The 15239-nt window shown below is 41.2% G+C and overlaps 1 protein-coding gene across 1 annotated transcript; it reads right to left on the bottom strand.

Moving 5' to 3' along the window:
• Nucleotides 1–107: 107 nt before the first annotated feature.
• On the bottom strand, nt 108–14836 carry LOC132263504 (GATOR complex protein MIOS). The gene is made up of 4 exons (XM_059763288.1): nt 14236–14836; nt 10465–10934; nt 8680–9490; nt 108–2045 (listed from the first exon to the last, which is right to left on the bottom strand). Exons 1-4 carry the CDS (start codon nt 14750–14752, stop codon nt 1276–1278), a joined length of 2568 nt encoding a protein of 855 aa, XP_059619271.1. The 5' UTR covers nt 14753–14836; the 3' UTR covers nt 108–1275.
• Between the last annotated feature and the right edge of the window lie 403 nt (nt 14837–15239).

Below are 15239 nucleotides of genomic sequence, written 5' to 3'. Positions count from 1 at the left end.
TGCCATATTTCGACTCATTGAATATTCCATCTGACTGGTTAAGAGAAAAATTCATCTCAATTCCATTTTACTACACCTGAATATGCAGCTCGGCGGAAAATTAAGTGAGGGAAAAGGCAAGTCACACAATCTGTGGAGCATAAAAATATTCAGCTGATTAGAGAGAACAGCACAGGAATTTCACCGTTTTTGCACACATTCTAGTCACACCTTCACTCTTCGTCTGGATGGATTTTTTTTTGAATGTGATGACAGAACTCAATTTGGCCTCGATTAGAAACTGCAGAAAGCTCTCTGAATGCTTGTCACAAGATTGTGTGCACTTTTCTGGTCGAATCTAACACTGTTGAGATAATTTGAGTCTTTCTCGACGCTTTTATTTGAACAGCAACTCACGTTTCATTCTCCATTTGAATAAATTTCCTTTTGTGGAAATGCACTTGTGCGTGATTCACGGTAAGTCTTTATGCTAAATTAATATAAACCAGAATCTATGTAACCCTTAAAGTTTCCTCGCATCGCTCATTCAGATTTCGTCAACACACTCACACAGAGACATCAATTTTAGGTACGCAAGAAATTTAATGTTATCCAGTCATCAAAAGCCATCTCGATATTGGCTTGCAAATTGCGGGACGTGAATTTAATCGTAGGTTGACCCAATAAAGTCAAATAATAATGTTCAAAGGGCTTCCACCCCTGTTCAGTCCCCTTTATCTCCAACCCCGAAGATCCTTTCCAGTCCGGGGTCAAGAGGCTCCGTGCTATCTCAGATGACTTCTTGACCTGGAGGAGGACTAAACTGGCCAATTGTGCAAATTTGCTCTCCCTTCGAGTGACGCCAAGCGGCAGTTGAGCTCCTTTTCTTCTCACATCATATTTTCTCCTTGATTTGCGCTTCTGTGATTGATGAGACATGCTTTCTTTTCACCTTCGCCAGGAGTGTGTTTTTCATTAGACAATTTTGCACTCTCTCTCTCTCTCTCTGTGGCTTGGGGAGGTCTTTGACTAAGTCACATAAAGCAAAAGTTTGACAATGGCAGCACATTTTCCATGGCAGACGCTGCGTGAAAAGTCATAAAAATAAAATTGTGCGGCAAGGGAGGGCATTTTGGCACAGTGCAAGAGTATTTCATGGAAAAATCCCCCCGTGAGTGAGTTGCTCTCGTGGTTGGCTGAAAGTGGCTGGGCTATCGTGAATATGTTGTCAAATTTATTAAACTCTCGCTGGGTGGAAAACATGTGGTTTCGCGCGAGGGAGAGACTGAGGGCGCGCTATGCTGTGTGCGCGGCCTGGAGGTTCTCTGTGGGAAACTTGGGCATGGGCTGGTCCACGGCGAAGCACTTGCAGTTGCACGATGTGACAGGACACTCGGAGTGCTGCTGGAACCACTGCACCAGATGCTCCGTGTGGCCGCCGTGGCGACACGTCTGGCACCAGGAGAACCACTTGGAGAACGGCCTGGATTGCCAGCCGAGCGCTGAGTGGCCGCCGCAGAGGTGCTGACTGGCGGCGTTGCCCGTCGTGGTGCCCATGTGATGCAGGCACAGGGCGCAGCGGGGCAGCGGCTTGCGGCAGTTGGGACAGGAGGAGAGCTTGTTCACGTGCGCCGTGCCCGTGCGACTCCGCACCTCCTCCTGAATGCACCCGCTCACGTTCTTGCCGCAGAAGCTGCACATGAGGAAGACGGACTTGGAGACGCGCGGCGGGGATCTGATGGCGCCCAGCAGGATATCCAGTTGCGCCCGCTGCTCCCACAGGCCCCACGTGTTGAGCAGATCCTGGTAGCTGCTGATCCAGTACTGCACGCGATAATCCCGAATCAAGTCAATCGGCATAAAGTGCACCGCAATCAGCGCCACAGTCTGCACGTCCTCCGTCCAGTCGAGGTGGCTCTGCAGCAGCGTGATGCCCTCGTTTGTCGCCCCCGTGAGCAGGACGCCATTGAGGTCTCCCTTCTCGATGCACGTCTGAATGGAGGACTTGACGTAATCCGACAGGCGCTGATCCGACAGGAAGACACACGCGAAGCCCATCCGGTCGCCTGAAAGAGATCGAACACACGCGCCTCAGTTAATCCACACTTAATTCTCATGGGCTTTTTCACAGTTACAGCAGCATGCAAAAGTGTCCATTCAATTAAGTCAAGAGAAATTTCATTCAAAGAAAGGTGTAGAAAATCGAATTATCAACTCAATTTTCCGTTCCACTTCTGTTCTTAAAGATTATAGGGTTAATAAAAATTTTTCATTCTTTTTCATCCCATCGTGATAATGAATAAGATCAGTGGAATTATGCTAAAATTGACCAATTTTTCCAGTGTCGCTTTACAACGCCGACAATCGACTCTGCACTCCTGCAAATACTTTTTATCGTCAAAATTACCCCAAATTACGCGAAACATCGCATTCGACCTCTGCTCAAAGTTTCTCCTGGCTATTTAAGCACGATTTACTGTGATTTTCCTGAGCACGCTTTTCACGGCCACTTCTTCACGCAAATTTGCCGTAAACGTGTTCCATTGTCCACAGGGAACAATTTCACAGCCTTTGTTCCTCACCGGACGCGATTTTTTCCGCGATTCACGGGAAAAGTGGGAAATTAAATCTCCAAATTGTCTCCGCGCGTGTCCGACACTTTATAGCAAGTTATGCATTTTAAAATTTCATCTCTCGAGATGGACTTTTTGCCTAACTCTAACTCTTTTATTTGAGAATTTCGATAAAATGAGTGTAGAAATGCATTGACTGGAAAATAGTAGAGCAAATATGCCGTATTGAATAAATTCATCTTGCATCTTGGATGTGTTTTGTCAGAACAAAACAACCAATTTTGTGTCAGAATTCATGTTGTGGCTTCTTATAAACATTCCAAAAGATACTTAAGCTTTTACGGTTTGATACTATAAATTCAGAGTTTTTAGCTTTATAATTTAGTCACTTTGCAGATGTTGTACTCCTTGTTGTACTCTAATGAAGCCTTCAGAGCCTGGATTTCCGATAGTAACTTAAAACAGCGAGAGAAAAAAATCCATTGATCTCATATCGTGCAACATTTACATTTTCTGAATAATCTTCTTGAGCATACAATACATTCCTGAAATGTCTGGCAAGAGGAACTCGCAATATTGCAAATGCATTTCTATAGGGAATTTCTAATGGTATTTGAGTGTGATATTTCATAGCAAAATGCTCTCGTCCAGCTTCAAGCGCCCACCCATTTCCAATACACTTTCGAAAGCCACTGTATCGTCCCAACTCAAACCCATATCAATTAATTTGATACGAGTGATTTTTCCCTGAAAATTCTATTTTGTAAAATCCACCGCAGATATATTGGGCCTGCTATATGGTAGCACATTGTATTGATTGGGGATATTCACGGCTCCACACGCCATTCCGAACGTCAAATCGCCTAATTGACTTTTCCCACATGATAAAAGCGGACAAAAATGATCAGGGTTGAGGGTCATTTGCCAAAAATAAATGGCTAAGAGTGAATTTGCGAGATGCCTTTTCACCTTTAACACTTTATTACCGTCATTGAGCTATTATGATTGTATGATTTTTTTTTCTGTAACATCTCAATGGCAATGCAGATGAAACGATATGATAAATTTTAATGGGATAAGCAGAGAGACTCTTTGTGAATCGATAAGGACGTGAGAGAGAGAGAAATCACGCTGACCTTCTCAAATATCCAAGAGAGTTCTCTTCTACCCTTGTCGGAGCGATCAAAAGCCCGTCTCGGGAGGACTCTGAATTATTAACTTGGCCTCTTTGAGCTAATCTTGTTGGCCTCTTTTCGACCAATTCCTGCCAACTCGTCTATACAAGTGAGAGAAATTCAAAGGAAAGACGGCAAAAATGCAAATTCCTAATATAAAATACATAGGAAAAACATCCAGTTAGAGGAGCTAGAATTATTTAAATTCACATCCACACAGAGCCACTGTATGTGAGTTTAATTTTGCAATTTTAAGCACTCAAATCCCCACCCGACAAAACGAGAAATGGCATTTTGATGAGACAGGAGTAGAGGCGAAAAAAAAAGTCACGAAACCGCACAGTCAAATGCATTTTAGAGTGATATTGTCAGCTCTAAATTAATCCTTGTTAGCAGCCAAATTTGCTCGCAAGCCGAGTCTTAGCTCTCTGCCAATAGCCGCCAAAATTGATTAGAATCCACGCTTTTCTATTGTGTGTTTGTGGTTGACAAATAAAATTTCCCCAAAGCCAGTCTGGAAGAATTTCGTCAGGTGTACATAATATGTTCAGTAATTTTTCAAGATAAATATCATACATTTTAATTAAAAATAAATGTGATATTCATTACCATGGCAATTAATTTGGGTGTTGTATGCTCGAGGGCATTAGAAGAAATGTCACGGATTTAAAGTGTGCAATTTAGTCGTGTGCTTGTGGGAAGATAAAGTGCCTTTTTTCCTCTGCTTTTCCACTTTCACAAACTAATGTGACTTTGGGAGTTTTGTCCAGAATGTGGAAAATTCCAAGGAATTCAAACCATCAACCAAGAGAGAGATCTGCAACGAGTTATAGAGCATCTCTTATTCAATTACATCTCTTGAAACATAATTGAAATGTGAAGATAATGCACTGACATTATGGAATTTTCCACCACACGGAATTCACACATACACACAGTCGTGAGGGATCTTTTGGTATGTTAATTGAAATTTTTCCTTTGACTCTGCTGCTTTTCTCTCTGCCAACTTTCACGTGAGTTCACTTGATAATCGCAGTTAACTAATAGAGTTTAATTGTCTGACCTCTGATATTTCTAGCCTTTTTCAACCCTCCACAAACTTTTAGAACAATGAAATATTTCCACCTCTCGCGTTCCTATGTAAAGATGCAACTCTAGATGTATTTCAAATATTTGACTTTACACAGAACTGACGGAGAGAGAGACAGTTTGTCTTTATTGACTTTCATGCTGACAAATGTTTAGTGTGAAAACTAACATTTCTACTGAATTTGCACAACTAGCAAAAATTCCCATAAAAAATCAATAAACTTTAACAAGTTTGCAAATGTGTTAAACGATAAAATTTCAACGCATTAGCACGATGGTCTTAAGAGAATAATTAATTGAAAAGTTTGCGTGTATACTTTACACAAGATTAAGTAGGAAGGATATTAGAATTTCACGAACGCAGAGTGCTGAAATTTCACAAGAAAAATAGTCCCTTTCGCTGTGCTGAAAAGCAAATACAGCGTGAATCACTTCTGATGTTTCTTGTTTCTATTTTATTGGGTATTAAAATCAGTGAGGCTATTTTCTATCAAAACAATTGAAGTGTGGCAATATTTTCATGATCACATCACCATTTGAGACTCAAATAAATTCGAATGACATTGCAAACGACAATGACACTCCGCCCTCTCGAATGCCACGCCCACTTCTGGATATAATTCCTCCCTTAAAATCCCCTCTAGCCAACATCCAGTGCGACCTGTACTGCGATTGTATCAATTTTTAAATTAATCTGAACATTAATCCCCAATCAACTTGAGACTCTACTTGTGCAAGTCTTTAATCTTCTTTCCTGTCCCTTCCACATCTCCTTCCGACACTCTTGCTGAGATATTGACTGTGGAGCTTTTGCGGACCTCAGAATTGATCCCGACGATGAACTCTGTAGCAATTCATGGGCAAGTGAAACATTTCCTCTCCTGCACAAAGTGGCACATTCTTCATCCTTATCTCATGGTGGAGAATAATTCATCATTGAGAAAATGAGTGAGAGAAGAGTGGATTTTTTCCCTTGATTTCCACTGTCGGTGTATTATTTGAAAATCATTCTATCCTTTTGACTTTCCTCGCTTCCCTTCCACTCTGCCTTCCCCACCATGGCATGATTCGCCAATTTGTGTCAACGCTCATTCACATCAAGCTGTGCTGGGCTTCTTCTGTGCAAAAAAACGTAGGGTTTTACCCATGAGGAGATCTCCTCGAGAGAATGCTAACAAAAAGAATCTCACAAGTACTCATGTTTAAGCTTGTTGAAATTTGTGATTTTTATCTGCAAATAAATTTTAATGCGGCATAAAGAGTGTGTTAGTCACGTAACATATGGCGAAGGCTTCGCGCTTTTTATGAACCATGTGCACATACATCATATTCCAGCACGAAATCATTGATGGCACTTCATCTGCATTTCCCTGCTTATGTACAAAAACCCATCCTCATCCGTAAATCCCGCACAGTTTACTCCCAGACAAAATGGGCTTTTATTTGAGATCAACTGCCTCGAGTTTCGCTGTTGCCATTTCGCTCCCTCGTGGCCAGGATTGAAGAAAAAAAAATGATTTCTCGACAAAATAAATAAATTTTATATCATTTCCCCAGTTATTTTCATGCCAGAAGTCATTTCAAGTGGTGGTTTCCACTCTGCCTCTTGCATACGAGCCTCATTCTTTCAATTGGAATTTTCTTTCCCACCAGAAAGGAGAAGAAGACGAAAAAAAACTCCTCTTTGCCTTCTCTCAAGACTTTCTCGACATTTTGCGCATGTAACAGGAAGGAATCGACCGGCTTTTAAAGTATTTCAAACGAATAAAAGCGAGTGGTGGGTAAATAGATGTGAAGATGAAGTGAAAAATAGGAGGAAACGATTAATCCCATCCCAACAAATGCTGATGGTAAGTTGAAATCGATGGGAAATCTAAGTGGAAAAGTATCTGTAATTTGTCGCTTCAAACAGCAATTAACAGGCACAATATTTTGCGCGACACTCACGTGAATTTTCCGGAATAGGAGTGGAAATTTTCTATTTGCACACTCACAACAATAGATGCGACACTTTGTGTTCTCTCTCAGCTCTCCGTCTGTTTACCATTGGAGGATTTTGGCAACAGAAACACGTACAGCGAAGACAGTGCGGGGATGCCGAGTGGCGGCAGCACAAAAAAAGAAAAAAGAGGCAACAAGACAAGAGAAGAAAATATCAAGAATATTCCTCCATCGTGCACAATCAACATCAACATTTATCATCTGCATTGTTTATTAACAATATCCCGTATATCTTCGTCGTTTTGTGTGAAACTTGAAAATTTCCACCCAAAAAACTTGAAAATGTTGACTTTCCGACGGAAAAGTTATTCTACCCACGGAAAATATCTGCGCTAATATTGACGCTGTCCTTTTTTTCAACGCTCAGAGAAACATGTTTTGGACACTTTAATTTACATTCTATGCAAAATGACTAGAACAATTTGCTGAGATGAAATTGTCAACTCATGAAGACACCCAACTTATGTAATAAATGCAGCAGCTTAACTTGGGATTCCTTTAAAAAGTGTTTCAATTGCGAAATGCATTGCAAAACAGCACAGAGAAGAAGAATTGCAATAAAGGCATCAAATTGCATAATTTCACAGCAATTTTCCTGGTAAATTGGTAGAAAATATACTTAAGGGAATTTTCTTTCAAATCCATTCCATTTAACCATCCGCCATGCAATTTTGCACGAGAAGCGCTCTGTTAAACTTCATGTTAAACAGGGAATTTCTGTCTACGACAGTTATTGATTGAGAGCACCTACACTTAAAACACCTCGGCAAAATGCTTGCATTGCCAAACTGTCAAAGTACATCCAACTATTTTTTCCCCTTCTCACTTGCACACTTGCAATCGATCCTCTAGCGAATTTTCAGAATTCTAATTTTGTGTGATTGATGCAGAGGCGCCAAACTCACTAATGATGGAACAACATTCGTAGAAAATCTATACGACACAAAATTGTGAGGTGAACTTTAAATGGGTGTAATCAAACAACACCCACGTCAACAATCAATACTTTAATTACTCCGACGTTGCCTGCACTACACGATTTCTCACACTTTCTCTCCGCTCTGTTATCTTCGGGGAAAGTTTCACATATAACTTTTGAATATTTCATACTTGAGCTTTTGCTCGTCGTCTCAAGACGAGACTCAATTTCAAGAAGAGGAACAATTTTCTTCACCTCAATGAACAGGGATTTTTCAGAAAAATAGAGATAATCAAATATAACCTCCAGCACTTGGAATTTTGCAAGAAGGATGATTTTCACCAAATCCTTTCGTACAATACCGTGATAAATCAATGTCTCCGCTGAGATCTCTACAACTTTTCTGTATAGATAAATCTGTATAGATATGATCACGTGTGACTGAAATAAAATCCAGGCGTTTAGGTTAGGAAATTGATCGCTAGGAAGACACACTATCTTGGGCGTCCCTCAAGGTAGTGTCCTTCTTTGAATTGTGTCCCTTCCACTCAAGTTTAATTTTGTTTCAGTTGAATGATTGTAATAAACTAATGAAAAATGGTTAGAAAGTGATCCCGACAAATTCTCAATACTTATGCAAATTAGTCTATGCATGACGCGTTATATAGTGAATTAAGAGCACTAAAAAGCATTTCGACAATAATAATAACAGTTCCATAACACATACATCACATATAATGAGTTAAAATGTAGAATAATTACTGAAATTGAGAATATATATTATTTAATTGAAAAGCATATCTGCAAATTTACTGTTCTAATTGAAACTCATAATACTCATTGCGAATCAAATAAACTAGTGTCACTGCTTGTGCAATTTAGTGCTCCAAATAAATTGTATAGTTTCACAGTGAGGATAAAAAAAGAGAGAGTGATTTCTTACTCAGTGAGATGTCAGTCTCGTTGAGGAGCATGTCGTACGTCTCGCTAGAGTCTGGAGCGAGGAAGGCAAAGATGGCACGAAGGTAGGGATCGGAAATTTGAGCATGAGCCTGAGCGCATTGGTTGCGCCAAATGGCTCCTTTCTCCACATTGAAGCCCGACAGAGCGATTGCCGCCATGCGAAAGCCATTCGCCTGCTCGGGCGTCGCCAAATCCGCACCCTTGGCCAGAATCTCGATGGCGTACTTCACGCGCAGATGCACCACGGCAATGAAAGCTGCTCTGGTGAACTCCTTGCGCATCATCAGCTCATCTATAAAGGCACTGAAGGTCCCTTCGCGCTCCCTGTCGAATGTCCAGCCGCACAGTTGCTGAGCAAAGTCGCGATGCTCACTGCGGAAGACGCGAATGTAGCCGAAGGAGGGAAAGTCCTGCCATGGAATGTTGATGATCTCACTGCGATGCATCGTCTGCATGACATCGGGCGTGTTGGAGATGCCCAGCTTCTTCTTCAATCCCTGCGCCCAGTCATCGCGACTCATGTGGGCCAGCAGTTTCCACACACTCTTCAGCTTCGGATTCTGCGTGAGCTCCTCATTGCGCTGAATGTCCGTGCCGTGGCCGTAATCCATCAGGGCACGTCTGTAGATAACCGCTGAGATATCATCGTCTGTGTTCGATGTCACGTCCGCCACGGAGTCTCCCGAAACACTGGGTGAATTGGCAGGAAATTGCTGGAGATCCAGACGCACTCCAGACGATCCCCACAAGTTATTCTTCGTATCCCAGGCAATTGCGACGCGCTGTGGCACCTGAAAGTCACACGTGAAATTGGCGAATGAACATCTCTTCTCCTCGCATATCAGCATGTCGAGAAAAAAATTGGAGTCAGCGAAATGTATTTGGAATGCACGTGAGAAACATTTTTCAGAAGTGAAGGTTTTGGAAATAAAATACAAGAGTTACGGAAATTTTGACGGAAATTGTATTTCAAGGAAAATTTGCCGATTTGCCACTCGATGTAGTATTTTTGCGAGAGAAATTTTTCACATGATTGCCCACATTTCCAATCATTTTTATATGTTGTGTATAGACAAATAGCATCCAATACACCTCTTTATGATCGTCGGTGACGAGCTGGATTTCGCCTCAAATCGAGTTTGTAACAGTCCCAATTCGTATCCGGAAGCTAAACAACGTGTTGAGCTCACATTTTTAATTGATCATTTAAAAAAGAAATTTATATTGTTATGAGGAAATTGTAGCTTTTGATTTAATAGGTTAAATCCCTATTTCAACATTGTGTCAAGTATAAATTATTCCTTGACAATTTATCCTCCTCATGGCCATTCAAATAGTCCTGTTCAGGCATTGCTCAAGTCATGTCCATGTGAAATATCACAAAACATAAATTTTCACTGAGATGTTCATGCTCTTAGAGATTGAAATTTGGTTATTCTGTACATATTTGAATGGGAAATTCGATACTACTCGCATTGAAGATATACCCAAAAGGATGCGAAGTGAAAAGGGAGGAATGTTGCGAATTTTTCATATTCATAGCCTGATAGTGGATATTTGTATGCTGATTTCGAATCAAAGAGTGCACTTTAAGCAGAAACCCATGGTAATTTGAGGAAATTGAGGGTCTCTCTCACCCCCACTGCTGGGGAACTTGTCGAGGGTGATCTGTTTAGTAATTCAATGGATTATGTTGTCGTGTGAAGAATAAAAAGTCACATTGAATTTTTCCACACTCTTGCCTTTACACACCCACACTCCTTACCTGGAAATCCGTCACATTTCCCGCACCAGTCACAGCCAGCATTCTCTCCAAATCTTTTGGATGCCACGAAATGTGCTGAATTGTAATATTACGGGCGCCCGACAGGATTCTTGACTGGAAGGGAGCAGCGTAGCGCTTCATGGTGTAGGGCTCACCTTCCATGTCACTCCCCCCAGACCAGTGTAGGTCCAGGAGGTGAACAAATGGCGAATCCCTCTGAAGAATACTCAAAACACTACTCCTCGTTGGGCACCAAATCACATGATTGATATTCTTCTGTGTCTGTCGCTGACTCAGCGATTTCTCGATATTCCGCACATCCCACAAAGTCAGGTTGTTATCTATGTAACTGGCCAAATAGCGGCCACCGGGAGCCAAGCACAGCCCATGGATGGCCCTGGTGCTGGTTGTTGACACACTGGAGCTGCCCGACCTCAGATCCAACACCTTGATATGCTTGTGGCTCATGCCTGCAAGACAGAGAGGTTAAATTCCACAGTTGTTAGATGTGAATTATCCTCACAGCGAAATGATTGTTTAGGATCAACGTCGTCCCGACAGACTTTCTCTCTCTCTCCCCCTCTCCTCGTCTGCCGGGAATTTCAATTATAATGCATGAAATTTCTTGATGGAAGGCTCACATAGCATGAGGAAGATACACCCTTCCCATCGCACGTGAAATCAACATTTTCTCCCATAAGTCTCTAATTGAACAAACAATTTGCAAGTTGGGAAGCACAGAAGTTGTTTTTGAACCTATATATGCCACACACATTTTTCCCGTGTGTAAACTTGTCGGATTTGCTTTCACTATTACAACTTCTACAGATTATATGTGCAGACAATGTTTAATTGGAGTTTCTCACAAAATATGACTGAAATGGCAGAATATATCCAATCAACACCTTATTATTTTATGTACAAGCATTGTATGTCTCATTATCCTTCTTCTGAGAAGAGAAAATAATATTTTTCGCATCTCTATTAAGCTTTCCGTGCATTGAAACAAGATGCTAAAAACTAACACTTCACCATAAATGGGCGTGGCATTAAAGTGGGAGGGGCTTAAATCATAATTGCACTCTGCAAACGAATCGACAATACACAGGAAAATAAAAACTTTGGAAAATCTATTTCACCGGACGAAGAATGTACACACAAAATTAGTTCCTTCCGAGAGCATGCAGCGAAATTGATCATTCTTCGAGGAACTTTAAACACGACGCTAGCTGTAAAATTTATATCTTTCTCCAAGTCTTTTACAGCTGAGAATTTATAGATTTCCACACCCTTTCACCCCAGATTTGTGGTTGAATTCTTTTTCCTCACCTCAAAGCAGCGCTTTTGCCACCCTCTTGCGTTCTGTCTTTGCAATATACATACGCTTATATATCAATATGCGTCTTTGGGGAATATTTAAATTTATATATTAAACCAATTTGTGCAATATATCCACATCTTATCTATCTGAAAATACCATTATAGAGCCTCTGAGACTGCCATTCCGCATTTTCTGGCGACAAGTGAAGGGAAAGTCGCGATATTTGGAGATTGTCGGAGTGAAGAACATGTCGCAACATTTGAGATTATCTCACGAGAAATCTCAAGGGACATAAAGTCAACACTTTAATCCACTCTAATCCTCCGCCGACGGAGTGGTTCAAAAACTTACTTTGCCCACTTTTTGGCAATATTCATTTAATTCAACGTGAGACGCCGCGCACCCTTCGCAAATATTTTGATGTCAAGACATGAGATTTTCGGATGGAAAATTTTCCAATTTAACGCAAATATGCTTAAACTTTTATATTTCTCATGGCATAAACCGTTGGAATGGGGGCAGAGGGAAAATCGATTAGCTCTTTTCCTACTCTGTGTTGTCTGTGCGCCTCCATATCTCGTTTGCCCCACAAGAATGGACCACCATAAAACAAACAGAATGGAGGCCAGAAAAAAACTGGTGAACAGAAGAAATTCCTGGACGTCGTTAATGATACTTGGAAATTGTTTCTCAACTACCAAAAGTGGGTGAAGAAAAGATGAAGAAAAACATCTTCAAACAGAATGTTGCGCTTTCAATTTATTTCTAGCCACCCCAAAGATTTTAAATGCTCTACTGAAATTTGCTCATGAGAGCGCAACAAAGTTTTGCTGAGATCATTTTTATCATCTGGAATGGCACAAAATTACCAAGGCACACGCAGACACAATTAAGAAATCGGGAAAGAGGCCTTATTCAGTGTAAAACTACAAATGAGACTATTTATTATTCTCTATGAAAAATTGCTTTTGCGACGTCAAATGTGACATTTGCTGCTGAAAATTGAGTTTTGAGCGTGTCTTAGGGTGAAACATTGCCAGAATAAATTCGGTGCATTTGAGAAAAATTACCCTTTTTAGAGGCACTCGTGTGTGCGAGCGAAGAAAGTTCTGCTCATGAGTGATGCAGAGTAAGAAAAAAATCTGCAACAGCGTGCATTTCTCAATGGCTTCCAGCAAGATGTTCCCATGGCTTCTGAAGCTCTGTCTTATACATCCTCATTTTTGTTTGCTATTTTATCGCTCGTCTTTCCCTCTAGTGCCATCATTATCACACATTCACTACAATTTTCCACAGTTCAACAGGGTGGATAAATATAAGGGAAGAAGTTAAGAAAAGTGGATGGAAAAATATATATAAAATTATCTCAAAATGTTTAAAGTGTGTGACAATGAATTAAATTGAAAATCCACTTCAGAGTTGAAATTGTAACTGCAAATGTGCCACAAGATTGAAGATGAAGCGTTCAAAATATATTTTACGATCGACCCATGAATATATTTCTCAAGAGTCGACATTCCTCATCGCTTTTATGCACCATTGATTTATGAAATAACATCATATACAACATCCGGGAGTTGTTTTACGATTCCCTCAGCAATGTTAATAAATTTTAGGATTTAGAGCCAGAAATCCTTTTGGCTTTTGAGATGATCTTTTTGTGATAAATCTCGAAGAATAAACATTTGTGAATGGCAATGAATTTACCACAGATTTCATAAATTCCAATGCAATTCTTAAAATGTGGGAAATATAGACGAATTTATATTTAAGTTGATTTACAGTGATTTTTGGTTACAAATATGAAACGAGAAAGGAAACAAATTGTTGTATTTTTCGAATCGCTCTTTCTTCGCCTAAATCGAGAAACAATTTTGATGTTAAGAGTCGCTGCAACTTTACTGATTTCATATTCAAATTCGTAAAACCTACAAATTTAGATTGCAATTTTACGCTTCTTGCAATTTATATTGGCGACTGCGTTATTTACCTAATTTATTTGAAACACTTTCCAATGGATATCTCTAAACTGGAAAAGTTCCCCCTCAATTTTAGCAACTCTGAACCTAATTATACGAATTACTTGCAAACAATTTATTGTTTAATGCAATTCCGTGCGAGGAGAAGAGTGACACAAGGGCCTCAAGATGGCCTCAAGCACTGAATGGAGCCAATTAATTACTTGGCATATTCAATCATTTTAATCTCATTGTGCGGGCGACGAGGAGATCCCTTTAGGTACGCATCATTTGACGACTTAATTCTTTGCGCCCTCAGCCGGGCCCCCTTCTGGCGTCCCTTAATTGGCTGTCCTGTTCAATTTGGCCTCTCGGAGCGCGAGAGGGATTAATTGAAAATGCATAATTGATAGTGCGGAATTGGCGCTCTGCCGCTCTTTGGCGGCGTTTGCGGAGGAACTGTGGGGATTTGGTCGTTGAAGGGCCACGTACCTGCATAAATGACGCGGGCGCTTTTGTCCCAGCAGAGCGAGTGGGCAGTCTCGGAGAGGCCGATCTGCTGCACAATGCTGAGGTCCTTTGACGTGTCCCACACAAAGATGCTGTGGTCCGAGCGATTCCTGTCATATCCCATGGCCAGCAGATTCGTCTCTGTCTCACTCCACGCCAGGCACAGGCAGGCGCGCGAGTGCTTCGGCGTGAATTCGATGCTGGAGTCGGAGTGGGTCAGGAAGTTGCACAACACCGCCTTGCCGTTCACCAGGCCGGCGGCGGCCAGCAGGGAGTTGGGCTGGTAGGATGGGGCCGTGCAGCGGATGTACACATAGCGGGGCTCCGTCACCTGGAGCACCCCGTGAGTGCAGGGCGAGAGATCCAGATACGCGTTGGAAGTCACCGACAGATTCTGCCGCAGACTCGTGTCCACTTTGTACACATTCATCTCGCAGCCCCACGTGTAGAAGTAGTCGGGATTGCGTGGATACCACTGAAGGCCCTCAATAGAACTCATTCTCAACACTTTCCGGGGGGATTTCTTCACAAAAACCACGCGATTTCCTCTCTATCCATCAAAACACTCCACAATGTTTACGTTTCTCAGCTGTCTTGCTTATCACTGGTGTGCAGCGCCACCGCAAGGGTCGCGGACGGTAGTGTTACTAAGAGACGTGCGCTGGAAAATGAACAATCAAATTTTAACGAACAACAATGAAATATCCACTCAAAATTGCAAATAAAACCCTCTGGCTATCAATTTTTATTTAATTGCATTTTGTTCAATTCATTTGATTGTTATCTGCATGATTAGAGCATATGTTGACGCCTCAATATCACTTAATGCTACATAGTTTGCAATTTTTGTTTATTTCTTTGATTCGATATTGAGTATTTCATTAAATGAAACTAAAATAATTTGTCATCATATAAATGAAATTTTGCTGTGAAAATTGGTAAAAGTACGATTTGGTAACTCAATTGATGCTTTCACTGACAAATAG

The sequence above is a fragment of the Phlebotomus argentipes genome, unplaced genomic scaffold (assembly GCF_947086385.1).
Source record: "Phlebotomus argentipes unplaced genomic scaffold, Phlebotomus argentipes genome assembly contig_15, whole genome shotgun sequence".
NCBI lineage: Eukaryota > Metazoa > Arthropoda > Insecta > Diptera > Psychodidae > Phlebotomus > Phlebotomus argentipes.
Note: the sequence above shows the minus strand (reverse complement) of the source record. Positions and strands in the feature narration are given on the sequence as shown.